General features: G+C 43.4%; 2 protein-coding genes across 2 annotated transcripts in view; one reads left to right on the top strand and one right to left on the bottom strand.

Moving 5' to 3' along the window:
- The first annotated feature begins 91 nt into the window (after window positions 1-91).
- Window positions 92-18339, top strand: LOC149306999 (vacuolar protein sorting-associated protein 26B). Its single transcript, XM_089537508.1, has 7 exons — window positions 92-443; window positions 1286-1841; window positions 7316-7472; window positions 9548-9712; window positions 10666-10841; window positions 11653-11795; window positions 12848-18339. The coding sequence occupies exons 2-7, from the start codon at window positions 1619-1621 to the stop codon at window positions 12992-12994; spliced, it is 1011 nt and encodes a 336-aa protein (XP_089393634.1). The 5' UTR covers window positions 92-443; window positions 1286-1618; the 3' UTR covers window positions 12995-18339.
- Window positions 18340-20367: 2028 nt separating this feature from the next.
- LOC149306998 (thymocyte nuclear protein 1-like) overlaps window positions 20368-27601 on the bottom strand; it is a 7840-nt gene continuing 606 nt past the window's right edge. The window contains exons 3-8 of the mRNA XM_089537509.1: window positions 26045-26253; window positions 24803-24871; window positions 22876-22968; window positions 21830-21925; window positions 21063-21213; window positions 20368-20615 (exon numbers count right to left, since the gene is read on the bottom strand). Coding sequence (XP_089393635.1) covers window positions 20572-20615; window positions 21063-21213; window positions 21830-21925; window positions 22876-22968; window positions 24803-24871; window positions 26045-26253 — 662 coding nt within the window. The 3' untranslated portion in view covers window positions 20368-20571. The remainder of the gene's footprint in view (window positions 20616-21062; window positions 21214-21829; window positions 21926-22875; window positions 22969-24802; window positions 24872-26044; window positions 26254-27601) is intronic.

The raw sequence follows: 27601 nt of genomic DNA, 5'->3' as shown, positions 1-27601 counted from the left end.
GAGGTGGCGACGCATGCGCGGTGCGGTTCGTGCGAGGGAACTCGCTCCTTGCCTTGCCCGGGCGGTGCGCATGCGCAGTCTCTCCCTCCTCCTCCCCCTCCCAATTGCCCGGGACTCCGCAGCGAAAGCAAAGCAAAGGCTCCCTTTTGCAAAAGCCGGCCGGGGTTCAAAGGCAAGGAGGCGGCTTCCAGCGCTGCCTGGCGTTGCATTAAGCCCTGGGACGCGGGGCCTGTTTTGCAAAAGCCTCCCTGGGAGCAACGCCCCCTACTCCCCCCATTTCCTTACTCAGCCCTTGCAAGCATCCTTGCACAGAGGAGGGCCCCCTCCTTGCTTTGCATGCCTCCTTTCCCCCTGGGCCTCCTCCTCCTGCTCTTCCTTCCACCGCTTTGCCTTCTCCTGGCAACGTCCTTGGAGCCAGGCTTCCAGATGTGAGGCCTCTGGAGGTAAGCAGCCAGCAACAGCCCTCCTCCCAGACTGGCATCCCTGGCACCCTTTGCAACTTGGCATCACTGCTGCCCTGCCATTTGCACACTGGGGCCAAGAGAAGCCTTGCAAAGAACCCACCTCTATTATTAATACCGTTATTGGACCCATCATTGGCATACCAGGGGCATTTGGAGCTTTGCAAGGCATCTATTGCTATTATTATCATTGTTGCACCCATCATTCGCATACTAGAGACAGTCGTAGCTTTGCAAGGTATCTATTACTATTATTGCCATCATTGCACCCATCATTGGCATAACTAGGGGCATTTGAAGCTTTGCAAAGCATCTATTGCTATCATTATTACCATCATTGCACTTATCATTTGCACACTAGAGGCAATAGTAGTAGGTTTGCAAGGCATCTATTACTATTATTATCATTATTGCACCCATCCTTTGCATCCTAGGGGACATTCGAAGCTTTGAAAAGCATCTGTTGCTATTACTAATTCCATTATTGTACTCATCATTTGCATTCTAGGGGCAGTTGAAGCTTTGCGGAGCAGCTATTGTTATTATTATTACCATTATTGCCCTTTGATTTGCACAGGAGAGACAGTTGTAGCTTTGCACAGCATATATATTACTGTCACTACAATTATTGCACCCATCCTTTGCACTCTAGAGACAGTTAGTTGTAACTTTGCTAAGCGTCCACTGCTGTTTTTAATACCGTCGGGTTGCACCGTTCATTTCCACACTAGGGACAGTTGAAGCTTTGCAAGCCGTCCTGATATTAAGGGAACCAAACAGCTTCTGATGTGCTTTTCTTTCCCCTTCCTCCCCATTTTCTGAAGCTTCCTGCCCTGAACCCATCGCTCCTGAGAGAAGCTTAGCAACTGCAGCCTCCATAGGAATGTCCTCTCTCTAGGCGGCATCTTCGCCAGGTTTCCTTATGCGCCAGGATTGCCATCCCCTGTGGCTTTCTCTTACTATTTTGGCGACCGTTCCCTCGCCGAAGCAAGACAGGATCGGCTCTCCAGATCCGTGAAAAGGCTTGGCCGAACTCCGCCGGACTGGAGAACTCTTGAAGAGGATCTGTCGGCTGAAACGCCCCACCCCCCTTGCGCCTGGCATTGGTTCCCTTGGCCTTGGTTTGGCATTGCTCGCACCCGCTCCCCATCACTGCCATGAGCTTCTTTGGGTTTGGACAGAGTGCCGAGTTGGAACTGGTCCTGAGCGACGCCGAAAGCCGGCGGCGGGCGGAACATAAGACCGAAGAGGGCAAGAAGGAGAAATACTTCCTCTTCTACGATGGCGAGACGGTTTCCGGGAGGGTCATCCTCACCCTCAAGCATCCGAACAAACGCCTGGAGCACCAGGGCATCAAGGTGGAGTTCATTGGACAAATTGGTAAGCAGGACGGGCCTCTTGGATGTTTCTTGGCATGGTTTGTAGGTTGAACCTCAACCTGCAGTGGCACTATACCTTTCCATAAGGAAGGTGGATATGTCTTGCTGTTGGATCAGTAGATGGTTGTGACTGCCAAATGGTTCTCTGTCAAGATGACGTCTCTTAGTAAGAGAAGCAGAATTCAAAGATATAGTCACGTTAGTCTATAGAATCACTATGTAGAGAGATCTTCTAGCACCTTTGAGACTAACTTGGCTAGATGGTGTCATTTACAAGAGCGATCTGTTTCTCTTAGTTTGTAGAAAGATGTTGTAGCACCTTTGAGACTAACTGAAAGAAAGAAGTTGGCAGCGTGAGCTTTTGTAGACTTAAGGCCCAAAACACACTGCAGAAGTAATCCAGTTTGATACCACTTTAACTGCCTTGGCTCAGTGCTAGGGAATCCTGGAGTGTATTCTGGTTCCACAGCTCTCTAATAGAGAATGCTAAATGTCCCACAAACACAACAGTTCCCCAAATTCCTTAGCATTGAGCCAGGGCAGTTAAAGCGGTCTCCAACTGGATTATTTCTGCCATGTGGTTTGGACCTTAAATCTACTTCTTCAGGTGCGTTTGCATTCCTCAGTTGCATTTGCCAAATGCATCGGAGGAAGTAGAGTTTAGTCTATGAAACCTCATGCTACCAACTTCTTTCTTTCAGTTAGTTTCAAAGGTGCTACAAGATCTCTACATACTAAGAGAAGCAGGTCGCTTTTGGAAGTGAAACCTCCATCCATCTTCTCCTGACTAGTCACCATTGGTTGCCCCAGCATCCATAAATCCATGAATGCATCCAGTCCCCTTTTAAAGCCTTCCAAGTTGGCAGTTGTCGCTGCAGCTTGTGGCAGTGAGTTCCACCGTTGAACTACACTTTAACATTTTCAGCGTTGGGTTTGTTCTGAGCTTGGTCTCAGGTTGCCAGGACATGGCAGATGGTGCACATGGTTTTTAGGGGATTAGCTTTACCTACGCTGCAAAGAGAGTCTTCCAATTCCCATTTTCTATCGGTAGCCTTCAAATATTGATGCCCAAGGTGAGGTTACGAAGGAGAATGTGTGGGCAATATCCATCCATGTTAATTCCCAGCATCTGGTTGTCTTTGCAGTATTATCTTTTGCAATATAAAAAGCAATGGGGACAGAGTTGTGGTTTTGGCTATTAGCCATCCACAGACCCCCCTCGGGAGGAACATATGAAACAGCTTTTATTTTGCGTGGGTATTTGGCCTGTGAAGTCCAGTATTATGTCCTTTGCTTTTCTGTAGCTGTCCAGGGGGTCTAAGACAGACATCTTCCTTGCACCTGTTACCTGATCCTTTTAATTGGAGGTGCTGAGGATTGAATTTGGGGCCTTCTGCACACAAAGCAGGTGCTTTGCCACTATGTTAGAGCCTCTCTTCCTTAAAATGGGAGCTTAAACTGATCCTTTAGAACTGAATGGTGCAAGATAATGGCAGGCCCACTTTCCGGTGAGCACACATAAATGAATTAGTCAGTGCTGAACCACGCAAGGTAATATACCAGCTTCGAAAAAAAGCAAACGCGATGTGCAAAAGAATACATCCAGCTCTAGGAAAATCAGTGCTTGTGGTGCTGGAGCAGCTTGCAAAGGTGTTTCCATATTTAATATGGTCATTATGTGTTATTGCATTTTGCTCTGATAAGTTCTTTAATTACCAGTAATGCAGTATGCTTTGTGTCCAACAGCATTACTCTCGATTTTTTTGAACATGCTCAGGGTGCCTTTCTGAGAAGATGGCTATGATGGACAGGGTTACTAGAAAGGTATCCACTATTGCTGGCCTATTCTTTCAATGCACACCTGCAGGGAGTCCTTGTGTTTGAACAGTTGGCTTGGCCTTTCCATGAGAGAGAGCATTTCCCAGTATGCTCAGGAGATTTGCCGGGATTTAGTAACTGCAAAATAGATACGGAAACATTCCCTGCATATAAAGCATGTGGGAAAACTGTTTTAGTGCTACTGGTTGAAATGTTTTTTAATAGCATGATGGGGTGCATATCTACTGAAAAGTTACTTCCACTCAGTTCAGTGGGATTTTCTCTCAAGATTGTAAGTAAGCCTTTTGCAAGACTGATTTGGATCTGGATGGTCAGAGTGCAGACATCCACACTGCAGAAATAATCCAGTTTGACACTGCTTTAACTGCCATGGCGCCATCCCATACAATCCTGGGAATTGTAGTTTATTGTGGCACCAGAGTTCTTTGACAAAGAAAGCAAAATATCCTACAAAACTACAGCCTCCAAAATTCCCTAGCATTGAACCAGGACAATTTTTATGATATTTTATTATTATACTTTTGGTGTAATCTGCCTTGATTCCCTGAGAAAAGGTGGAATATAAATAAATAAAATTATTATTATTATTATTATTATTATTATTATTATTGAAGTGGTCTCAAACTGGATTGTTTCTGCAGTGGGTTTTGGACATAGTTCTCAGCTCTGTAAGACCCACAGTCTCCCATTAATGATGAATTGCCCATCATTGTCAATCAGCATACTTTTCAAACATTATGGCCTAAATCTTATTCTTACTTCCAAGTAGAGTAGACCCATTGAATTGATTTTGCCTACACATTGACTTGACATTCAGCGGTTGGTTCAGTGGATGTACCATAGTTCGGATCAGTCAATAAGATTCCCTCCTATAAGTACATGCATTTCTCTACCTATACAAAAGCACTTTCTACCTATAAAGCAGAGATGAGGAACCTGCATGCTTCCAGATGTTACTGGACATCAGATCCCAGCATCCTTGGCCATTGGCCGTGCTGGCTGAGGATGCTGGGAATCCAAGTCACGCCATGTTTCCTGTGCTTGCTAGGAAAGATTAGTCATGCTATTATATACCTTCCCTTTGTTTCTGACTTACGGCAACCCTAAGGCAAATCCATCACAGCGTTTCGTTAGCAGAATTTGGGGTTTGCTTTTGCTTTTCTCAGAGGCTGAGAGAGAGTGACTTGCCCAAGGTCACCCAGTGGGTTTCCATGGCCAGGTAGGGATTCATAATCTGGTCTCCCAGGGTCCTAATCTAACACTCAAAACCACTATACTGTCCTGATGCTTGCCCTCTTAGCGTTTTCTTCCTCCCACATCTTCGCTGTCTGGGATTTGATCAACCCTTCCCTGGGATTAATGTCCAAGCATCTGTCATATCAGGGCTGTGGGTGCTTGTTTATCAGACACTCTCCAGGTGTGCAATGCTGGGCTGGAAACAGCTACCTTTGGCATACCTGTTACAGGTTACCTGTGTTGGGAAGTCTTGATGCCTTCCTATATTCTCACCAGTGCAAGGATCCATTGTGCAACCATTCTTGTGTTATGCTACCTTAACATAACATAACATTTATGACCAGGTGATAAAAACTAATCTGGTTCAGAAATAGGTGCATGCCATACCCTCTGCTTTTGACCCAGTTCAATTGGCAGAGGAACAGGCATAAGTTGATTTGCAGTCACAGGAGTATGTTGTTTTGTGTTATATTGCTCACATTTATGCCATTCTGACATACAGTGCTCTTAAGGCAAACAGCACGGGGCTTTTTTGGCGTGTTTCATCACAGGAGGTTTGCCATTGCCATCCTCTGAGGCTGAGAGAGTGTAATTTGCCCAAGGTTATCCAGCGGGCTTACATGGCTGAGGTGGGATTCAAACCCTGCTCTCCAGAGTCCAGTGCTCAAACCACTACACCATGCTGGCTCACAAGAGTGTGTTGCTCCATGGCAAAAACACTAAGGTCAATGTGAGCATCTGTGCCCTCATTAGGTTCTCCAAAAGGGCTTTTGGATGTCTCCCTTGTGTGCAACTGTCTAGATGTGTGCACTTAAATGCAATTGCATTAGCATAGCTTATACTGCCAAGTTATGTTATATTAACATAACTTATAACGCCACGAGAACCAGCGTGTTTGTGTGTTGGAATGTGGAGACTTAGGTTCAAATGCCAGCTCAGCCATACAAACTCACTGGGTGACCTTGGGCAAGTCATACCCTCTCAGCCTCAGGGGAAGGCAGTGGCAAACCTCTGAAGAAATCTTGCCAAGAAAACCCCATGATGGGGTCTCCCTTACAGTTGCCATAACTCAGAAGCCACTTGAAGGCATGCAGCAACAGCATCTTGCCATGATTCTCAATCCGTTCTCTGTGCATTGCTCCCATGCCTTTGTGATGTTTTGGCACTTAGAACTGGACAAGCATCCCAAATGCCTATTAAATACATTGAAAAATTGTCCTGGCTAGCTGATTTTTTTCCATTGAGTTCCCTGTTGCAGGGGGCCAGGTCTCATGCTTCCCAGAACCAGTGAGTGGATGCACATGTCAGAAAGCCTCTTTGCTTTTACCTTACTGTTTTCTGTTGGCCGGTTTTTCCTGCATGTTTTTCAGAAAGAACCTGAATGTTGGAAGACCCTCCATTTAATTCTGGTTAATAATAGCTTAGCATCTTAATGGAGTGTTTGTGGTTTGTTCTTAATGGCCTGGAGGGTGTTTTTGCACAGCCTTTGCAGGAGCGAAGGCCATCCGTGGTTAAAGCACGTGCTTTGCAAACAGAAGGGTCTCAGTTCAGTCTTTGACACATCCAGCTTAAAAAAGAGAAAAGAAATGCCAAATGAGGCTTTTGCCATGTAATTCTGGGAATTACAGTCCAGAAAGTAACTTTTCCATTCTTTGGCCAGGGACTAGAATGTCTTTCCGCTCATTTCTGCCCGCATCCATGGCCATTTCTAGTCATAACTGTAGACCAAATATTGATGCCTTTATGCAATTAAAGCCAACAGCGTCCTCAAAGGAAAGCAATTAATCTGCAGCTTGTAATTGATCTCTGAACTTCATTTTAATCTTTGGACTATTGCTAAACTTCCCAGGTTGAGAATCATTAAAATGACAAAACTGGAAGGTGTACTTTACCTTGGTGGGTGGCTGTGGCTTTACCACTTGTTATTGGTTTCTTTTAGAGATCAATCATATTTCCAATTCTTTATTGTTTTATTAACAAACATGCCAACGACACCTTTCTTAAAACCATGCTCCCCCCAAAAAACACCCCTCTGAAACAACAGAACAGTACAGACCTTTACATTTTAATGCTGAAGAAGTCAGAAGTAGCAAACAAAAAAGAGTTTATGCTTTCATCGGTACTGTGGAAATAATGCAGTTTGACACCATCTTAACTGCCATGGTTCCATCCTATAGAATATATTGGTGTAGTCCTACAATTAATGTAAAAAAACTGGTTTAAACCAATAACAAAATGGCTTCTTTTCCAGCTTTGTACTCTGTTTTGCAGATTTGTTAATCTGGGAAATGCATGCATGGAGCTGAGTTCTTCTGCTGCCTGGGAAATCAGGACCGTTCAAGTGGCTGTTGCAGAGTATTGAGTAGTAGCATTGCTTTACCAAGAGTCTTTTTCTTCCAGAGCTGTATTATGACCGAGGGAACCACCATGAATTTGTGTCCCTGGTGAAGGACTTGGCCCGTCCTGGCGAGTTCACCCAGTCGCAGACCTTCGACTTCGAATTCACGCATGTGGAGAAACCCTATGAATCCTACACCGGGCAGAACGTGAAGCTAAGGTGAATTCCGTCATCTTCTTGGAAGTTTTCTCAACAGTTCCATTTCCTTGAAGTGATCAGATGTAATAAAACACAAGACTGTTCTAATGTCAAAATTTCCTGGTAAGAAGAGGGACGGAAGAAGGGAGCCTTGCAGCACCCTTAAGCTGGGATGCAAATTTGCAGAAAAAGTAGAACTGGGAAATTTTCTGGAAGAAGTTATGGGAAAATGTTCCAGTGCTCCAAATAATCTCTGACTTTGCACATTTGGGCGGGTTACAGACCGCCATTTGGGACGTCCTTAGTACGTCCCAGTTTAAAAAAGGGGCGTCTCTTCTAGACGCCCCTACTCCTGTTATGGACTCTGTCTGTAACAAATGGCGGCGGCCGTTCCATACGGCCACCGCCATTTTGACGTCTTGGATGCCTAGCGTCCAGACGTGTCGCGGCGGAAGTGACGCTGTGAAAGCGCGCCTTGCGCTTTGCGGCACCACTTCCGGGGCCCAGGAAGGAACGCGATTTCCGCGCTCCTTCCTCACAGCGTCCAGGAGTCCCGCGGTTTAGAAGCTGCGGCTCCAGGACGCTGCAAGCGGCACCGGCAGCAGACCGCCGCAATTCGGCGGTCTGTAACGCGCCTTGATTTTAAATGGTATATTTAAATGTTATGGGGGAATTTATTGGAACAGTTGTAATCATGCAAAGGGGACAGCAAATACTTCCTTTGTATTTAAGAAGTGGCTGTACTTTGAAGGATGCTATTCATTTTTAGGACATGTACCTAAAGAGAGCTGGGCCTGATGTATCTGATGTCAACAATTTAACTTTCTTTTATTGTTCAGTTTCACTCAATCACTGCATAACTTATCAATTCCATTTAACGTTGTGAAAACACTGATTCCATACAGCTATTTGGACATTTTCTTTAAAGGATGGATGTGGCTCTTTGGGCAAAGGCAGCTGATCACATTTTGCCTTGTCTGCTTGTGACTGACTGAGAAGCAATAGATCTTGCAAAATAGAAACAGCCTTAGCAATGTGTATATCTGTTAGTCTGTTTCTCTGAACACTAGGGTTTGTCAATGCTTGTCTCCTTAGAATAATGAGACATTCATATCCTATATTTAGCCCATCTAATATGTTGGGCTGCAGTATGACAGCCCAGGTAACTATGGTTACACACTAATATATATATATATACACGGAACACTATAGAAATCTATAGCATCAGAAAATTTTCTATATTGGAAATTTTCCCAATAGATATCTCTCAGATCTCTCTGTCCTTAAGACTAAGAAGTTTTTTTTTCACTGCTGAAAAATGAAGCTAGTCTTAAAGGGGCCTCAAAACTTTTTATACTGGAATAAACTAACAGCACTATCTCTCTGACTGATTTTGGAAAACTCAAACTGGCAACTTTTAAGAGACACCACTTTAGTTGAGCTTTTTAAAAACGATTGATTAAATAAACATTTACGCATGTGTCTAAAAGCTATGGGATCAATAAAACGGGGAAAAAAACAGATGCAATAATCTGAAACCAAACGGTTAGATCCAAAGTGGAAGCAGGCATGTATTTGGTCAGATACTTTTTAGTGTGGTTGGAAATAAAATGTACAGTGTACATGTACATAGGCAGTTGGAAAGCTGATAGATATGCAACTGGGAAAATGGAGGAAGTGGACACATGTTATTCTCTCGAGATAAATGACTAGAATAGAAATTTATTACAGAATGGGCATACAGAAACCCTTGCAGAAGCTTTGAAAGCATTCAAGGGTTATCGCAAAACTTACATGGAGAGGAAGTAAAGCATCAGTTTTGTCCGTACCACTTTGATGGGGAAATGGGAATAAAGTTGTTACTTAACTAAGACAGATTTATAAATGAATAGTCTCTGTGTAGTATTCTTGCTTCTGTGCAGAAGCTGCCACTGATACAGAGTGTAAGCAAGGAGCAAAGCTTTGTGAGTGGAGAATGGACTTCATGGGGTGTTTGTGCAGTTGGAAAATCCGCTTTTTAAATAACTTGTTTAAGGAATGTGATTGCCATGGTTACTGGAGACACAAACCTGATGTGTGTTTTCCTCCTCTGGTAGGTACTTCCTCCGTGCCACTGTGAGCCGCAGGCTGAATGATGTGGTGAAGGAGATGGACATTGTTGTACACACACTGAGCACATACCCAGAACTCAACTCCTCCATCAAGATGGAGGTGGGCATTGAAGATTGCCTGCACATTGAATTTGAGTACAATAAATCCAAGTAAGTATCTTCCTGCTGTTCCTTTGTTGGAGGGAATTGAGACAGCCTGCGGAAAAGGCAATGCAACCACGTGCCTAGTGGCTAGGTTAGGAAACGCCTTGCCCTAGGAGATCCCTTTGGGTTCCTACATTGTCAATGATTATAGATTATCTTAAAGAACACCCAAACTGCCCATCCCTTGTCTCTGCTTTTGTCACTGTCTGATTGTTTATTAATCTGTTTTAAATGTTTAATTATGTCAATTTTAATAATATTTTATTGGGGGAATGTTGAGGGGGGAGTAACTAATGGGACATATTTTAACTGTACGTTGTGTTTTATCTAATGCTGTGAGCTGCCTCAATCCTACAGGAAAGGCAGCATATAAATTATTATTATTATTATTATTATTATTATTATTATTATTATTATTGTCATGCTTTAAATCAGCCAGAACACTTTTTTCTCCCTACAGTTCTGTGACTTTTCATTTTCCTTCTGCCTTTTGATCAGATTTTTTCTTCTTGTGTCCTTCTGTCCCACCACCATCTTCCTCCTTGGATTGTTTCACTTAACTTTATTTATTTATTTATTGTTTAAAGATCATAGTTGACTGATTTAATGTAAAATCAAAGGCTTTCACAGCTGGCATCCATTCTCTGGAGATGCCAGCCACATATGCTGGCGAAATGTCAAGAATAAACTCTTCCAGAACACAGCTGCATAGCTTAAAAAACCCACAAAAACTTTGGAATGAAACATATCTAAATACGAGACAGTAAACCATTGGGAAAGGGAGGTTTTTCTCTTTTGCAAGGCTTGGGAATGTGACTTGTAGCCATGCTGGCTGGAGAATACTGGGAGCTGTAGTTTCTTCCTCTGCCCCCCAAAAAGGAATGTTTCCAAGCTCCAGCCACTTGATAAAATGGCTGCATTGACTTGAATCCTCTTCTTGATTTCTTTTCCCTTCTTAGGTACCATTTAAAAGACGTGATTGTTGGGAAGATTTATTTCCTCCTTGTGCGGATCAAGATCAAACATATGGAGATTGACATAATCAAGAGGGAGACCACAGGCACCGGGCCCAACGTTTACCACGAGAATGATACAATAGCTAAATACGAGATCATGGATGGGGCTCCAGTAAGAGGTGAGGAGGGGGGCAGTGTCTATGAAAAGGCTTTGGGGTAAAGGTTGGAATATTGTTCATCTTGAAGACCACTGTCTGTCATGGGTTGCCTTCTCAAGGTGGGTGAGGAGTGAGCATTACCAGCAATAAGTGGGAAGGATTGGAGTCAAGTATACATCCAGCCATGCCGTTCCTTTATGTTCATTCTCACAAGTTCTCTCATTTCCTTTTTCTTTCTCTCTTGCACACAGATGGACATTGTTGGTGCAGATCCCCTGCAACAGTCAGGCTCTAGTGGGAGGCTTTTAAAAGGTCCAGTTGGAGGCTTTTTAAAAGTCTGTCCCTGACTCCAAAGGGAGGCTTTTTATTTGGGCTTCCATTTGTTCCAGCAGGAGGCTTTTTATTAGGACTCCAGCTAGAAGCTTTTTATTATGCTTCTCCTTGGCTCCAGTGAGAAGGTTTTTTTTTAAAGGGTTCAGTGGGAGGCTTTTTAAACATCTCATGAAAATTCACTGGGTGATCTTCAGCCTGTATCTCTCTAAGACTGGCTTACCTCACAGGTTTATTGTAAGGAGAAAATGGGAAAGGGAGTCACATACATCACCATCTACTCTCTGGAAGTAAAGTGTGGTTTAATGTGTAGACTGAGCTTAAAGGCAAACCATTGTGTGAGCATTCCTTGCCTAAGAAAGCCCTGTGCAATTCCTGAGGTCACCATAAGTTAACAGGTGACTTGAAGGCACATATCCAGATGCAGTGATATCAGTTAAGAGAAGTCAGATCACCCTGCTCAAGTTTGAACCTGTGTTCTGCCCTTTGGCTTCCCTTCCAGGGGAGTCCATCCCCATTAGGCTCTTCTTGGCCGGGTATGAGCTGACACCTACCATGAGGGACATCAATAAGAAGTTTTCGGTGCGCTATTACCTCAACCTGGTGCTGATAGATGAAGAGGAGCGGCGCTATTTCAAACAGCAGGTGAGGGGGAGCAGGACCCTGTCTGGGTTTTTGCACAGGAAACCTTGCGATAGTGAAATCCTGCAGTAGAAATTTCCCAAGTACAGATATACTTCCATTAACAGAGTAGTATTCTTGGGCATTATTCCTTGAACAGAGGGTTTGGAACCAGAGGTAAAACAACACGGACAGAATAAGGATAGGTTCCTGCACCACAAAAAAAAGATGAGAAGCTTGAACACATTTCAGCAGCCTTGCATGGCATTGCACGAGAAATCTGGCACAGTGTTTGGGTGGTTCTTGCCTGCAAACCATGGCACCTCCCTGTTTTGTTTCCATACCAGTTGTGGGAATGAGGGCAGGTCTCCATTTTCCAGATACTCCAAGCTGCCCCCAGAGTACTCTGGTCCTGAATTCCCTCCAAACTTGCCCTTTCCTTGCTCTCTTTTGCTGTGGGTTTTTGGCTCTCACAGTGAATGAAGGGTGGCTGCTTTCCTGCGCTGTTCCTGTTTGTTGGACAGTGCTGCTTCTGAGATGCACCGCCATGGTATCGATGCTGGGCACCTCATTCTGACCTTAGTAATTCATGCCCACAGTGGTAATGCCAGGCAGCTTGAAAGGACCATGAATAAAGAAGGCAGCTGTAGTTGTCACTGCAAAGAAAGCTGAAAACCTGCAGCAAAAAGGTGAGTTACTTAAAGTCAGGTTGGTGGAGGAGCTCCAGATTGTGTGCAGGCATCGTGAAGATAGTCTGAACTCGATTTGGAGTTTTGGTCCTGCGTCATATAAACAGGATGCAGTGACCTGGGGAGGAATCCAAGGTAAATCACCCATGTAGCCGAGCCCTGAGAGAAGTGCATCTCCTGAAGATCTGAAGGCCCAGGCAGATCCATTTTGTTCAGATAGATAGATAGATAGATAGATAGATAGATAGAGCTTTATGGATGCCTATGATGGGCTAGGCGGTACAGAAGTGAGGTTGATGGCTAATATGACATAACTTTCCATACCTGTGCTGTAATGGTCCAGAAAAAGCGATCCATGATATGACCATGTCTCTCCTCTGTGGCCAGGAGGTAGTGTTATGGCGCAAGGGGGACATTGTACGGAAGAGCATGTCCCATCAGGCTGCTATTGCCTCTCAGCGTTTTGAAGGCACCTCGTCCCAGACAGAAAACAGGACACCCAGCCAGCCTTCAGAGAATAATGGCCGACAGTGAGAGGTTCAAAGAGGAGGAGGTTCCTAAGAAGGTCCTACAATCAGCTCTTGGATCCACACACCAGGGAGGAGGATACAAAACAAATCTTTCACCAGAGACTTACAAACACAAATTATCTGTTGGGTTGTGCGTGTGTGGTTTTTCCCCCGTCTTCTTTTTTTTAAAATTTCTTTGTTCCTTTTCTCCTGAGGACTAGCAACTTGCAGAATGGGGAGGGAAACGACGCATGTGAAAGCAAGAAAGCTTGCTGGTCTGCATTCAGTATTCCATGGGGTGGGCTGGAAAGTCCGATTTCCAATGCTTTTCGAGCATGAGGGGAACAATGGAAAGAGTGTTTATGTTCTCAGAAGTGATGCTTTCTTTGTGTGTGTATTCAAAATGTAAAGAACCTTGTTGATTTGACTGTACATTGAAAGTTTAAAGTTTACTTTCTCCCCCCCCCTCCCATTTGCATCATTCACACCTTAATGTATATATTGTGCCAGAGAGGGTTAGAATGCCCTTAGTCCAGTGTTTCCTGGGCACCTGCTCTTTGAGGCAGCACTTTTTAAAAATTAAAATCAGCACCAGAAAAGGCTTTGCTTTTAAAAGGCAGAGATAGTGAACATTGGACCCTCCAGATGTGCTGGACTTCATCTCCCAGAAGAGCCAGCTAGAATGGGGCAGGGGTATTCCGAAACATCTGGAGGGCCAGTGCCTTTTTAAAAAAGATTTGTGAGAAGGAAGAATGACTTTAACTATGGAGAGGATCACCATGTGTTTGTATGTATTCCTGAGTGTACTTCAGAAACTGAGCAGGTATTAGCAGCTCTTGTAAATTCTCCAAAAGCCTCCTTTAGGGTGCCAGCATTGGTGGGGATGGACAAGTCCCAAAGAGGTGGCATAAGAAGCCTTCTCCATAGCTGGACTCATGGGAGCCTGCCTTTTTGACTGCCACCCAACATCTGAAAATTGCTGACTTGGAGCTTTTAGATTGATAAGACAAATTGGGCAGAAACAACTCAGCGTAGCAACCTAGTTGTCAGGCTGGCCTGGAGCATCCTTCATTACTGTTGAGGAAGTGTGGGTGAGGAGGAAATTGCAAGCGTTTTCTCTCAAAATGGAGGAATTGGTGGAGCGTAGTATTCACTTTGTTCTTCATTTGCAACCCACCTTTCAAATAGGCCCCTGGAGAGTATTCTTCCTTGCCTCCCGCTGTTCCTAGGCACACCAGTGCTTTTAGGAAAGAAATGAATCAACACAACCCCTGTGTTTTCAAGGCATGAAAGGAAAGGGAATGTAAGACCAAGAGGCTACTTTGAGTATCTACCTTGCAGAAGGAGGTTCTGTACTGTATCTGTGTTATACTGTTATACTCTGTTCTCAACTTTCTTCTTTCTAGGATGAGAAAGAGGATTTCTGCTGGATCCCCTAGTCCTAGTCCAGTGATGGTGAACCTGTGGCATGCATAGCACTCAGAGCCCTCTCTGTGGGCACATGTGTTGTCGCCCCAGCACAGAGTTTGCCAGAATTTGTTACTAGAAAGCCAGAGGGACATGGCACTTTGCAATAGATAAGTAGGTTTAGAGTTGCTATTTGGGCACCCGTTCTCTAAAAGGATCGCCATCACTCCCTAGTCATTTTTAATTTTAAAACAGAGTAAACCACCCTTGGAGGTAGCACAGCACAAAAAATGGCTCATTGCTGGTGCTTCACACCCAAAATTGGCTGCTGTGCAAGGTCTCAGGCAGAGAGAGACCCATTTCTGCATCTTGATCCATAAATTCATTTAACCTGGAAGCCAAGGATGGTTTCTGGGAAGGCCTTTACCATGGACCTAGGCCCCCTCTTCAAACGTGGTGGTGATGAATTAATTATGGGGTAAAATTTGGAAAAGTTCCTTTTTTTGCCCTCAAGTACCCCAGCCATTCTTTTTTCCCCCTGAACTCAGCCTTTGGGGCAGAGTGAGAGTGAACTGTGCTGAAAAAACTTATTTTGGTGGGAAGCACAGATGAAATTTGGCCACTTTCTCCAAAGTGTCAGAGAGTGTTCCTGCTATCTTGGGTCCTCCCAAAATCTTAAAAAACTATAGCTCTAGAGCCAAAGCTCTATCCCCCCCACCAAAAAAAGATGGTAGTGTAATCTTTGCCCTTTCTCTGACCATGTACATGTACAGATTTAGATGGATGTGTTTTGTTCCTTAAGCATGTAGTTCTTTTTGTTTCCATCTTTAGCATAGACATAAGGATAATTGCAATTGCTTATCTGCCCAGTCCCTGTTTTGTGATAAATTTGCACTTTCTTCTGTACAGGGCCTAAAAAAACTGAATGTCAGTTTCAAGCTGTTGTAAATTTTCAAGCTGAGCCGACCACTCTTCCTCCAAAAGCAACAATTTGTGTGTAATTGAACAACTAGTAAATACCGTACTTCTCTATTTTGCTTGTTGACTTCAGCATTTTGAGGAATGTTTTAAGCTTCTTCCCACCACCTTTCCTTTAAAGGATGGGAACAGAAATTTGAAAACTGCAGGTCTCCCAAATTAAATGAAACCTAAGATACCCCAAAGGCACTGGAGCCTGTCTGATCTTGGAAGCTAAGCAGGGCCAGCCCTGGTTACTACTTGGTTGTGAGACAACTAATGAATTCAAGGTGCTGTAGGCAATGTTTCAAAAGAAGGAACTGGCTAAACCACCTCTGTTTTTTCCTTGCATAAGAAAACCCTATGAAATTCATGGGATTGTTATAAGTCGACTTGAAGGCAGTGCACAAACTAGATACCCACAATTTTAACAAATGCCTGGCCGTACATGCTCTTTCATAAAGACGAGCATTTGTTTTGTTCATGTATAAAATACCTATACTCTCATGTCTTTCTTTTTTTAAAAAAAATTAAATGTGATATAGGTGGGTTTATGTTTCTGTGGGGATTCTGCAAGCTCCAGAAGACATAATAGTGTCAGCACTCCTGTTAGAAACAGTTTCTTGTGGTCATGATGGTTAACAGTTCATGGGTGACTCCTGCTGAAGCTTCAGAAACAAGGTTGATTTAAGATTTCCAGTGGCCTATTACGATTGCTTCTTCAGGAAGTAATAAAGCTGGAATAAGTTGTACAAGATCATTAAAATGTGTAGATTAATTAAACAGACTTACCTTGTTAGCATTGTATGTGCAACAATGCAAGTTTTCAGGGCAGACCTTGGATTGCCTGGATGCCAACTTCTTACCTTTATTTAGTGCATATGTCCTTTGATGATTGATTTTAAAACCCCACACCTGCCCAACCAGGCTTTTGTGCTATTCAGAAAGCCAGTAAGAAGCATCCTTTGCATTACTCAGAAGTTTCCTCTTCTGTTTTATGCCTTTCCCCTCCCAATTCAAGAGTTGTGTGTATTTGCAGGGAAGAAATGGCCAGGAGCCAGACATGTACCTTGGTGTCTAATGCCAGTAGAATTAGGACACTCTTTCTTATTTCAATAGTCTTTTGGTGGTGCCAAAAACGTGCTCCGGAGATTTCCTAGAACTCTCAAATTTGTAGTCTTCAAGAGGATAGGGAAAGATTAGAGGAACTCACCGGTTCCAACAGAAGTACACTGGCTCTATAATCCCTTGAGAAGATAGACCTTGGGATCTTACTTGTTCCCAGAGCTGAATGATGTTCAGTCTAGAACTGGGAAAAGTTCTTTTGACACCTACAATCCCCCGCCTTCATGGTCAGGGATCCTGGAAGCTATAGATCAAAAAAAATTTCAGCCAGGTTTGAATCTGAAAAAACACTACAAATGTTTTAAGTAAAAAGTCTGCATTAGCCCTTGGGCCAGTAGCATTATCGTCTTTACGCTAAGATCCTTGGCATTGTTCATGAGAGCATTACAGTTCTTTTCATGTTGACAGTGGGATTGGTGAATAGATGGAAAATACTGTTCTCTCCAACAAGTGCATCTCTGTCTCAATGTGTGTTAAATCTAGCTCTCCTAAACTTAGCTGCAGGCGCACTGAGCATAGGGAGAGGGCACTGGTTTTTCCTCCTTACTGTAATTGGTTTGTAATTATGACCCTTTTCTTCTTCCCAAACTGAATTCTAATTTCACACTTGCCTCATAGGGGAAAGATGGTGGCTCAGATCCATAGCTGGGAAATGGGTCCATGCTGTGTCTAGATATTGCCAGTCACAGCAGGAGTGGGTGAAGTGTGGCCCAGGGGCTGCTTTTGAGGGGTCCCAAATAAAACATTTTGCAAATTTTTCCCAAAACAAGGGGTTTTTTTGCACCAAAATATTTCCTAGGGGATTTGTGTGGCATTTCCACCGTGTTCTGTAGGGACATATGACCAATTTGGATCTTGGAAAACCTTTTTGAAACTGGAAGTGAACAGAAAGTGGCTTCTGCTCACTTGCTGTCTCTGTTCTAGATGTAAAATGGTCCACCAAAATATGGTGAAAATGACTCCATACCCCCATAAGATTTTTGGGGGGTGGGGAGGTGAGGTAATCCCTACATCTTGTTTTGTGGAGATGGAAGCAGTGGGGATGCAGCCTTTCAAGGTCTGCTGATGGACCAATGCAGCCCCCTGACCTTCTGCAGTTGCCCACTCCTGAGTTACAGCCTCCTTCCCTGCTATACTTTGCCATTTTTCTTCTTATTACAGTACAGCTTGGAAAAGCTTTCCTTAGATAACTCTCAGAAGCATTGGCACAGCCTTTGGCTGTGGGGAGTCTAGGAATTGCCCTCTAAGAAAGTAACTTCTTCAAACCCTTGCAATGGGGGGCTGCAATGGGGAGCCTCCCACCGGTTGCAAAGTAGCAAGCTGCCATCTGTGAATTCGAAGGCTTTCATGGTATCGATAGTTTGTTGTGGGTTTTTCAGGCTATGTGGCCATGTTCAGAGAATGAAGATGCCAGCCACAGATGCTGGCGAAACGTCAGGAATAAACTCTTCTAGAACATGGCCACATAGCCCGGAAAACCCACAACAAACTAAAGCTGCCATCTCCTTCCCAAGACAGAAACAATGGGGATTTGGCTATTTGTCAGCAAAAGGCTAAGTATTGCTCCTAAACCAGGGTGGGAACTTGGAGCTCCTTTGGAAATTGCTGGATTCCAAGTCCCATCAGCCTTAGCCAATGGTGACAAATGCTGGTAGTTACAGTCCAGCAACAACTGGAAGACTACATGATTCTAAACTGATGGTCTGTAAGATTTTTGCCATGCCAGAAATAAGGCCATCATTTCTGTGACAAGTTTCATCATCCCATGCATTGTTCTTAGACTAGTAAAAGCATCACGTTGAAGGTTTTCCACCAAGGGTTTGCTCAGTTGCCCTTTGTTTCTTAGCATATAATCTGGGATACGCTCGATAATTTAGGATCACAAAGGCCTGTTACAGACAGCCAAAATAAAGCTGCTTCGAGTCACAGTGGAGGTATGGTGTTTCAATGATGCATGCGTCCTAAGAGTCCAGAAGTCACACCAAAGCCACACTGCAGCCTGGAGCATGGCTTTGGTGCGACTTCTGGACTCTTAGGACCCATGCATCATTGAAACACCATACCTCCACTGTGACTCGAAGCAGCTTTATTTTGGCTGTCTGTAACAGGCCAATGAAACCTGTTTGCTCTGGATGTGAAATAAGTATGGTTTTCAATTTAAAATGAGGCATATTGTTTTCCAGTTGCACTCAACAGCTGGTGGTTCCTCCAAAGCTGAATCCAGCCTTTGTTCACAGTTTGGAATCATTTTTCTTAGCCATTTCTTCCCTTTTTCGTGGCTTGTATTATATATAAGCTCATGGTTCTGAAATTTTTACTGTATTAAAGCCACTGTTTGGGTCTCTTTATATTGCCACTGCTTTCTTACCCAATCCCTGGGGGGATAGGCTTGAAAAATCACTAGATTTGTCATTTACAGTGTTGAGCAAATTGTACAGTGAGATTCCACAGACATGCAAGAAATGAGGGGTCTTTGGTGTAATATTCATGAGACTATTTAAGCTTTTATTTTCCTGAATAACAATCTTGGCCCTTCATGGGTACCAAGCTAACATCTCCAGTTCAAAAGATGATATTGGTAACTTGAGAGATGTGTACATAACGTTAGAAGGTTCTTGTGGACTCTCCGTAGATTGTCTCTCTTTTGGAGTTTGGAGAAGTTACCCTTTTCCACTGCACTACACAGCCATGCTGTTTTAGAGGGACATTTCTAGAAGATGTAGTACAAAAAACTCCTAACTTGCCCAAGCTCTGCTCTTTGCTCCCATCACAAATAGAAGCTGGATGACTTGTGCAAAGTTGCAGAGTATGGAAAATACTGCACCACTGCTGCATAATTTATATAGACGTTTCTTGCTGTCTCTGTGTAGAATGTTCTTTTTCAGACTATTATACAGTACACTTCCAGCTTGCATCTGGTCACTCCTGGAAAAAGCCATGTATAAATTAAATCTCCAACCTGAGACAGAATGGAAGAGGAAGGGCAGGGAAACGCTGTTGGAACAGCTGTCAAGGTGCAACCCAAGGTGACCTGGCTGTCAGAAAGTATAATTGTGTGGGAGGGATATGTGCAAGGAAGAGCCTACTATAGGTACTAGATGAAGCAGTGCGACTTGTAAATTTTGAGCCTCTGCATTGTTTACATGTTTCTTAATTCATTGTCTTTTAAATGGTTGTATTTTTAAATGACTTTTTTTGTTTTTGTCTCCAATTAAAAGAGAGCCACACTAGGCTTTCGAAGGATGAACGTTGGTGTGTTTTTCCTTTGATGGCTAGCATCCTATTGGTGGCATATTGAGTCGGAAGTCAGCGTTATACAGCAGCCCTCCTTATCCATGGATTCAAGCATCCATGGTTTGAAAATACTTTAAAAATAGGCAAATTCCCATAGGCAAACCTTGATTTTGCCCTTACATAAAGGACATCATTTTACTATGCCATTATATTTAAGGGGACTTGAGCATCCATGGATTTTGGTACCCACAGGGGGTCCTGGAACCAGACCCTAGTGGTTACCAAAGGCACACTGTACTTCCATTTGTCTCCTTTGGGTCAATGTGGAGGTGTTGGTATTACTTCCAGCGCCTGCAGTTTTGTCTGCCTATGTCCCTGTAACCAGACATGCAATGGTTACATCATTACCTGAGACATTTAGAGGACTTCAGATCTCAATGGAGGATGCAGTCATTCCACATCTAGCTAAAGGGACACTTCTCCAATCTCACAATGCTTTCACCATGCAGGGAATGTCTGGAAGCGCCATGATTCTCTGGTATGTTGTGGATTGTGTGTTTCTCTCCCTTGTGTGTTTTGGTTTCACCATGGACTCCCATCTATTCAGTCTTGAGTTTTACTTTAACAACACTGTAAACTTGTAGCTACATGGGTGACCATATAAAGGCTAAAAGCTATAGTACACTATTTTATTGATCAAAAACTCATAAGTAAAAAATATGTATTTGGGGGGAAATGCAACCTAACATCTGGCAAAAACAACCAGTAGTGAACATAATACAGCTTTACAGACACTCAGCTTCTTTTCTTTGTCTTGAAGCAAACTAGTTTTAACATTTTGGCTGGTTCTACAGCAGCTCAGCATGTTGTAGTCAACTCTTATGGCTTTTCCTCTTCGAGGTTCAAAACAAACTCAAATTCCTCTGTAAAGAAAAAACAAAACAGTGAGGTCAAGCAAGTCATTTGATAAAGCTCTGCTGTTTCATTCAGAATTAAGAAAGGTTTTGAACCACTAGTCCTGCTGGTTGGGGGAACCTAGAACCTGTGGTCCAAAAAGGCTACCATATCTTAGTTCTGGCTGTTTCATTCACCAAGTTCATTCACTTCTAAAAGGGCCCTTGCCTTGAGTGCCACAATAAACTACAATTCCAGGATTGTACGGGATGACGCCATGGCAGTTAAAGCAGTATCAAACTGGATTATTTCTGCAGTGTGGATGTCTTGCACTGACCATCCAGATCCAAATCAGTCCTGCAAAAGGCTTACTGGTAAGCTTCAATCTTGAGAGCCAATGCTGGCTGGAGGATCCTGGGAGTGTTATTCCCCACTGCACTCCCAAAATACTTTTTCAAACCATGCCTAGTTCTTACCATCTGTCAGGGGCTGAACAGAGAGTCTCTGTCTTGTGAAAAGAGCCATCTCTTTCAGAGGTCCTCCAGATGTTTTGTGTGTCTGGTGGTGAATTTTCAGTTCAGCCAAAGGGATGAACCTCTTGGTCATTCGCACAAACTGTACGTCGACCTGTAAGCACAAAAGGCAACTAAATTAATGCCTTGCATTTACAGCCAATCTCACAGGCAGCAGACAGAAGAGTTCAGAGAACAAGGGAGAAGTTAAAGAGCTGCATTTTGTCAAAGAGCTCCTATAAATAAAATATCTGACACTTTTAGCAAAGCTACCTTCCCCTTATATATATCAGTTTCATACCACTGAGATTGGTAGTTTCAGGAGGTACGTAAACTTTCTATAGATAGGTGCTACAGCTCTAAATACCAGGGTTCTGTCCAGTGCCATTTGGGCATGCGCCGTGTGGATGGGCGCGTGCCATAATGGCAGCCGGGCGGCACAGTAAGGGCTTGGAGCATGGGGATAATCAGCCCTCACCGCGCCTACAGTCCAGCACAAAGTGGCGGACTGTAGAGCCCCAAAGGCAGCATCTTCAACATTCAATATAAATTAGTGGGGTTAACCATTACTTTCCTTCTCAATGTGAGGACCAAAATGAAAATCTTGAGCAACTCTACAAATGATATTAAAATTAATTATTTTGCAGCTAAGTTAATGGGAGAGGGAAGAAGAGAGACAAAGACTGGGAGAAAGCCAAGGAAAAGGCAGGTGCCAGTGAAAACAATCTTACCATGAACCATTTGGGTTTCTCTTTAGTGCTAGATGCATCATAGTGAGGATCTTTTCTATCAAACTGGGTGTGATCTGGATAAGCCTCCTTCACTATCTATGTTTTGGGAGAGAAGCACATGCAGAACATGAGAGTCATAAAGTAAGGAAGACTGTTGAAGAGAGCTTTCCTTCAGAGCAGCAGACAAACCAAGATGGTATTTATCCTAATTTAAGTGTCAGAGCTTTCCCTAAAGAATCTCATGAGTTTTGGTTTAGTAAGATATTGAATGCTCTTAGTAAGATAGTCACACAACACCCTAATGCAACTACAATCCCCAAGGCTCACTATGAAAGAACTATAATGAGTTTTTCTAGGTCTTGACATCTACCACAGAAGACAAAATTGTACAGTCCCCCTGATGTTGTTTGACTGCAGCTCATAGCATTCCTTATCATTGGCTATGTTGCTTAGGGTTTCTAGAAACTGCAGCTCTACAACATCTGGAGAGCCACACAATTTCCCCCTTGGTCTGTCATATAAAGATGAAGAGATAATCCAGCCCTTTTGAACAATGACTTGTAAAAGCCAGAGGTAGAGAACCTGTGTCCCTCTAGATGCTGCTGAACTAAAACTCCCAGTACTCTGACAACTAGCTGGAGGTACTCCACAGTGTAACTAACTGGAGATTATAACTTCTCCACCTCTGATTTAGACAGTGTACAGCTTGAGAGTAACCCAATTTGCAATGCAGAACAACATTCCATTATCCTATGTTGATACTTTTGAGGCAATGCTGTGTGCATTTAGACACCTGGTGTCGAATTTTGGCCACATCATAAGAAGGCATGACTCACTAGAAAAGACAATGATGCTTGGAAAAGTGGAGGGCAGTAGGAAGGGAGAAAGACCGCATATCAAATGGATAGACTAAATCAAGTAGGACATAGCTATGAGTTTGCAAGAACTGAGCAGAACTGTTGAGGACAGGGTGTCTTGCGGATGCCTCATTCATAGGGTTGCCATGGTCAAGATTGACTTGAAGGTAGTTAACAAACACACCTTACCTTGATGATGCCAGCAATTCCAGGTTCTTTACAGTTACTGTGGTAAAAGAAGGCCTCCTGGCCAACTTTCATATCCCTTAGGAAATTCCGTGCCTGACAAGGAAGTAAAACAGGAAGCCTAAGTCTCCCAATCCCTTATCACTCATCATCTGGGCTAGTGTGTCTGGAAATCTTGTCCAAAATATTTGAAAGTCCAAAGATTCTGCATCCCTGCTCTAATCACTTTGACACTAGCCGCTTAAACCACACCAAATTTAGACTTTAAACCTCCTGCCCCAAAGCGATTACATTTCAACAAAACAAGAAATAAAAGACGCAACCATTTGCAGGATATTAAGATACAGGAAAGGACAAAGAAAAATCCCAACTCTCCTTTGGCAAGCTTTAATCTGAAAGTTAATGGTTAAAACCCACACAGTGACAAATCTACCCATTTGCTGTTTGCCTTGGTCAATGTTCCCTATCAGCTCCTATCAGTTAAGCATAAGTAACCTCTCCTGGTCCAACACCTGACCCTAACCTGATAAGAGTTCAGGCTTGATTTGTTCTGGGACCCATTTGTTTACTTATCCATAAGATTTACTCATCCATAACTTTTCCATATTTACAATCACTACTTAGTCACAATTGTGACACTATTGCCACAATCTAATTCTCCTTCTACACCTACTTTTCTGGGCATCAGCTGCATGGACAGAAGGAGATCCATTTCAATCAGGTGGATGGGGATCAGACCAGGAGAGTTTGCAGACAGGCCCAAATAAAACTGCTTTGGGCCACTTTGGAAGTGTGCTGTTTAAATAATGCAAGTGCCAAAGGAATGGAGCACAACTCTGGCACAGTTTCTGGCCTCTTAAGATGTATGTGCCATTTAAACAAGCATACCTCTTTAGTTAAGTATACTTAGGCGGGTTATAAACCGCCATATAGTACGCGACGAGTGTGTACTAGGGTTAGGAAGGGGCGGTGCTTCCACACACCCCTAACCCTAGTACGCGCTCCGTGCGCACAAAATGGCGGCAGCCGTTCCACACAGCCGCCGTCATCTTGACGTAGCAGACGCACTGCGTCCGCACGTTGCCCCCCAGAAATGATGCTGCGAGCACTTGACTAGCGCCTCGTGGTCTCTTCCGGGGCCTGAGAAGGAGCGTGATTTCCACGCTCTTTCTCTGCAGCGTCCGGGAGCCGTGCGGTTTAAAGGCTGCAGCTCCCGGACGCTGCAAGCGGAGGCGGAGCCAGACCGCCGCTTTTCGGCGGTCTGTAACCCACCTCAGTTTACTTAATATACTTAACTAAGGAGCTGATAGAGAATAATGTCCCTTGACTTTTGAAAGAAGAAGGGGACCTATCAGAATCATAGAATAATAGAGTTGGAAGAGACCGCAAGGGCCATCCAGTCTAACCCCCTGCCATGCAGGAAATCCAAATCAAAGCATCCCTGACAGATGGCCATCCAGCCTCTGCTTAAAGACCTCCAAGGAAGGAGACCCCACTACACTCCGAGGGAGTGTGTTCCACTGTCCAACAGCCCTTACTCTCAGGAAGTTCTTCCTAATGTTGAGCTGGAATCTCTTTTCCTGTAGCTTGCATCCATTCTTACAGGTCCTAGTCTCTAGAGCAGCAGAAAACAAGCTTGCTCCCTCCTCAATATGACACCCCTTCAAGTATTTAAACAGGGCTATCATATCACCTCTTAACCTTCTCTTCTAAACATCCCCAGCTCCTTAAGTCGTTCCTCATAGGGCATGGCTTCCAGACCCTTCACCATTTTAGTTGCTCTCCTTTGGACATGCTCCAGTTTCTCCACATCCTTTTTAAATTGTGGTGCCCAGAACTGGGCATAATATTCCAGACCTCATCTCTTCTATGGTAAGCTGCTTCAAGCTAAGATATATACTGAAAAATGAAGATTCCATGGATGCCTTACCTGATAATTCCTCACTCCATCCCAGCATGCTGTCTGATTGGGTTGTGCTTTTAAGTCTTCAATGCCAAACTGGATAATCAGATGAAAAACATAAATTACACTACCGATATATTTTACTGCCTTTTTGTTTAGGTTGGTACTTGGTAAGGCTGCACTCTTATACACCAGAGTTAGGAACTAGGTGATCCAGCCAGATGTTGCTAGACTACCATTCCCTGCACTCTGTGCCATTTGCTGTGCTGGCTAGAGCTACTGAAAGCTGCAGTACAACAACATATAGAGGCCAGTACAATTCCTACCACTGAGATATAAACACTTTCCTTGGAATAAGTCTTACTGAATGCAACCAGTGTTACTTCGAGTGGGTAAGTATAGGGTTGAAATACACGTATTCCATTGTGTTACTACACAGAATTCTCACTCTGCCACTTATCAAATTTAGCCTTCTCTGGTGCCTATCAAATTTCTAATGAAAGTGATATAAAATATTCCTTGATTCCCCGTTCTTTAGCTCCTGCTATCGGACTCTCTCAAATGAGACTAAATTCTTGTAAAACAAGTAAAACTGTAACATAAAGAAAAAACACACAACCTACCTTGTTTGAAGTTGCAACAACAATGCAGTGTGTAGTACAAACCTATAAACCACTCATTTAACTGGCTTCTGCGGATGTTTCAAATTAACATTTCTTGTTTAAAATTAACAACAATTTTAGCATTCAAATGGATGCTAAGGTTGAAATTCAACGATTAGTTACAGCCAGAGCAGACCCACTGAAAGAAGGGAACAAATAGAGGCCTGCTATGTTTTTTTACCAGAGAGAATACTTTTCCAGGTATCTGTAGGTCCTCTAGCATGACCCTTATGGTCATCTTCTGCTGGAAGTTGATCATAGAATCACACTGGAGAAGCAACAGACGCCTAGAGAGAACGCCTTTTTACAGCGTTGGAGCAAATATGGAAATCCATGAATGCTTAAATCACAAATACGGGGGGACAACTGTACTATATGTATTTTAAAATGAGGTGGGGAAAGTATGCTTCATGGGCTTTTATCTTCAAAACCCACTTTTGAGGCCCATGAAAATCCCCCCATCCCCACCTCAAAGTTTGAATTTTTTTGTTTTGTTTCAGGTTAAACTGCCTTCTACCTCTGTCAGTTTCCACCCTTGTTTTAAAGCCAATATTATTAATATACATGCATGCAATATTAAATCTATTACAGAACATCATTTGCTTACTTTCACATCCACGCCCTTTTCAAACCTGCTCTCGGGTTCGGATTTCATGAGCCAGCGGCTGTAGGTTTTCTTACTACTCTCCTGCTCCTTGGATGGTCTTCCAACATTTCCAGATGCCGCATGTTTGGTCTCGCTTCTCGATGACTTAGGATCTTTGCTCTTCTTCTGGGTCTCAGGTCTGGCTACTTTGAAATCAGGTTCCTTTACAGCTTTACGCAACCAAGAATTAAAAGGGAACATGAAAAATACCAGACCAATTACATTTGTTTAAAATATTCATTTAGTGGGTTTAAGCGTTACATTATTTATTTATTTATTCGTGTCTTTCACACTTTAGAAAATGATTTTATAATGAAGTAAATGGATCGGTAAGGCAAGCGTGGAACATTGTGAAGTATCTGGCTGTTTCCTAAATGTGGATCTTTCTCTCACTTTGTTTCTATCATATCTTAGTTTGAAACCTCTTTAACTGCCTTGTCTCAATGCTAGGGAATTCTGGGAACTGTAGTTTTGTGAGACATTTAGCCCTTCTCTGTCAGAGAACTCTGGTGCCACATTAAACTATAATGCTCAGGATTCCCTAGCAGTGAGCCAGGGCTAATAAAGCGGTCTCAAGATGGATGATTTCTGCAATGTGTCTTGGACCATATTTATATATACAGTGGGCCCTTGGTATCCAGCGGGATTTGGTTCCAGGACACCCATCCTATCCTCCCTCAGGTTCCAAAATCCATGGTTGCTCAAGTCCCATTATATACAACGGTGCTGTAAAATGGGAGTTTTGTGAGACATTTCGCCTTCTCCGTCACAGAGCTCTGGTGCCACAACAAACTACAATTCCCAGATGTTATTGTTCTTGTATGTTGTTACCCGTCTTGATCCAATACAGGGAGAGGTGGGATACAAATAATAATAATAATAATAATTATTATTATTATTATTATTAATTCCATAGCATTAAGCCACGGCAGTTAAAGCGGTGTCAAACTTGTTTCATATTTCTGAAGTGAGGATGGCCACCCGTTCCCCATTCTTTATCTAACCTTTTAACTAAAGGTCTGGAGCAGTCTATGGCCCCATACAGACAGGCCAAAATAAAGCTGCTTCGGGTCACTTTGGAGGTATGCTGTTTCAAAGACGCATGTGTTTTAAGAGTCCGGAAGCTGCTCCAAAGCTGCGCTCTAGCCCTAAGGACTGGATCTTGGCTTTGGCGCGGCTTCCGGACTCTTAGTACGCATCATTGAAACAGCATGCTTCCAAAGTGACCTGAAGCAGCTTTATTTTGGCCTGTCTGTATTGGGCCTATATTTCAGTACAGCTCAAACAGCAGCGTGACTGCGGACCCTAAGCTGGGTCTTTCTTACGCGAAGTCGGAGGCTTTCGTGGCCGGCATCCATAGTTTGTTTGTGGGTTTTCCGGTCTATGCGTCCATGTTCTAGAAGAGTTTCCTCATGACGTTTCGCCAGCATCTGTGGCTATGGCATCTTCAGAGAATGCTGGCCTGGAAAGGATTCCAGGTCACACAGTGTGTATGTGTATATATAGGTAAGGCAAGCA

Source organism: Sceloporus occidentalis, unplaced genomic scaffold (assembly GCF_023333645.1).
Source record: "Sceloporus occidentalis isolate IW3139 unplaced genomic scaffold, rSceOcc1.0.p SCAF_9, whole genome shotgun sequence".
NCBI lineage: Eukaryota > Metazoa > Chordata > Lepidosauria > Squamata > Phrynosomatidae > Sceloporus > Sceloporus occidentalis.
This window is presented reverse-complemented; position numbering and strand designations above follow the sequence as displayed.

Bases quoted from the DNA above. Each gene is read 5' to 3' on its own strand.
- LOC149306999 (XM_089537508.1), top strand. From the start codon at position 1,619: ATGAGCTTCTTTGGGTTTGGACAGAGTGCCGAGTTGGAACTGGTCCTG. The intron at 10,842-11,652 runs GTGAGGAGGGGG...CTTCCCTTCCAG, and splicing joins GGATGGGGCTCCAGTAAGAG to GGGAGTCCATCCCCATTAGG. The intron at 11,796-12,847 runs GTGAGGGGGAGC...CTCTGTGGCCAG, and splicing joins GGCGCTATTTCAAACAGCAG to GAGGTAGTGTTATGGCGCAA.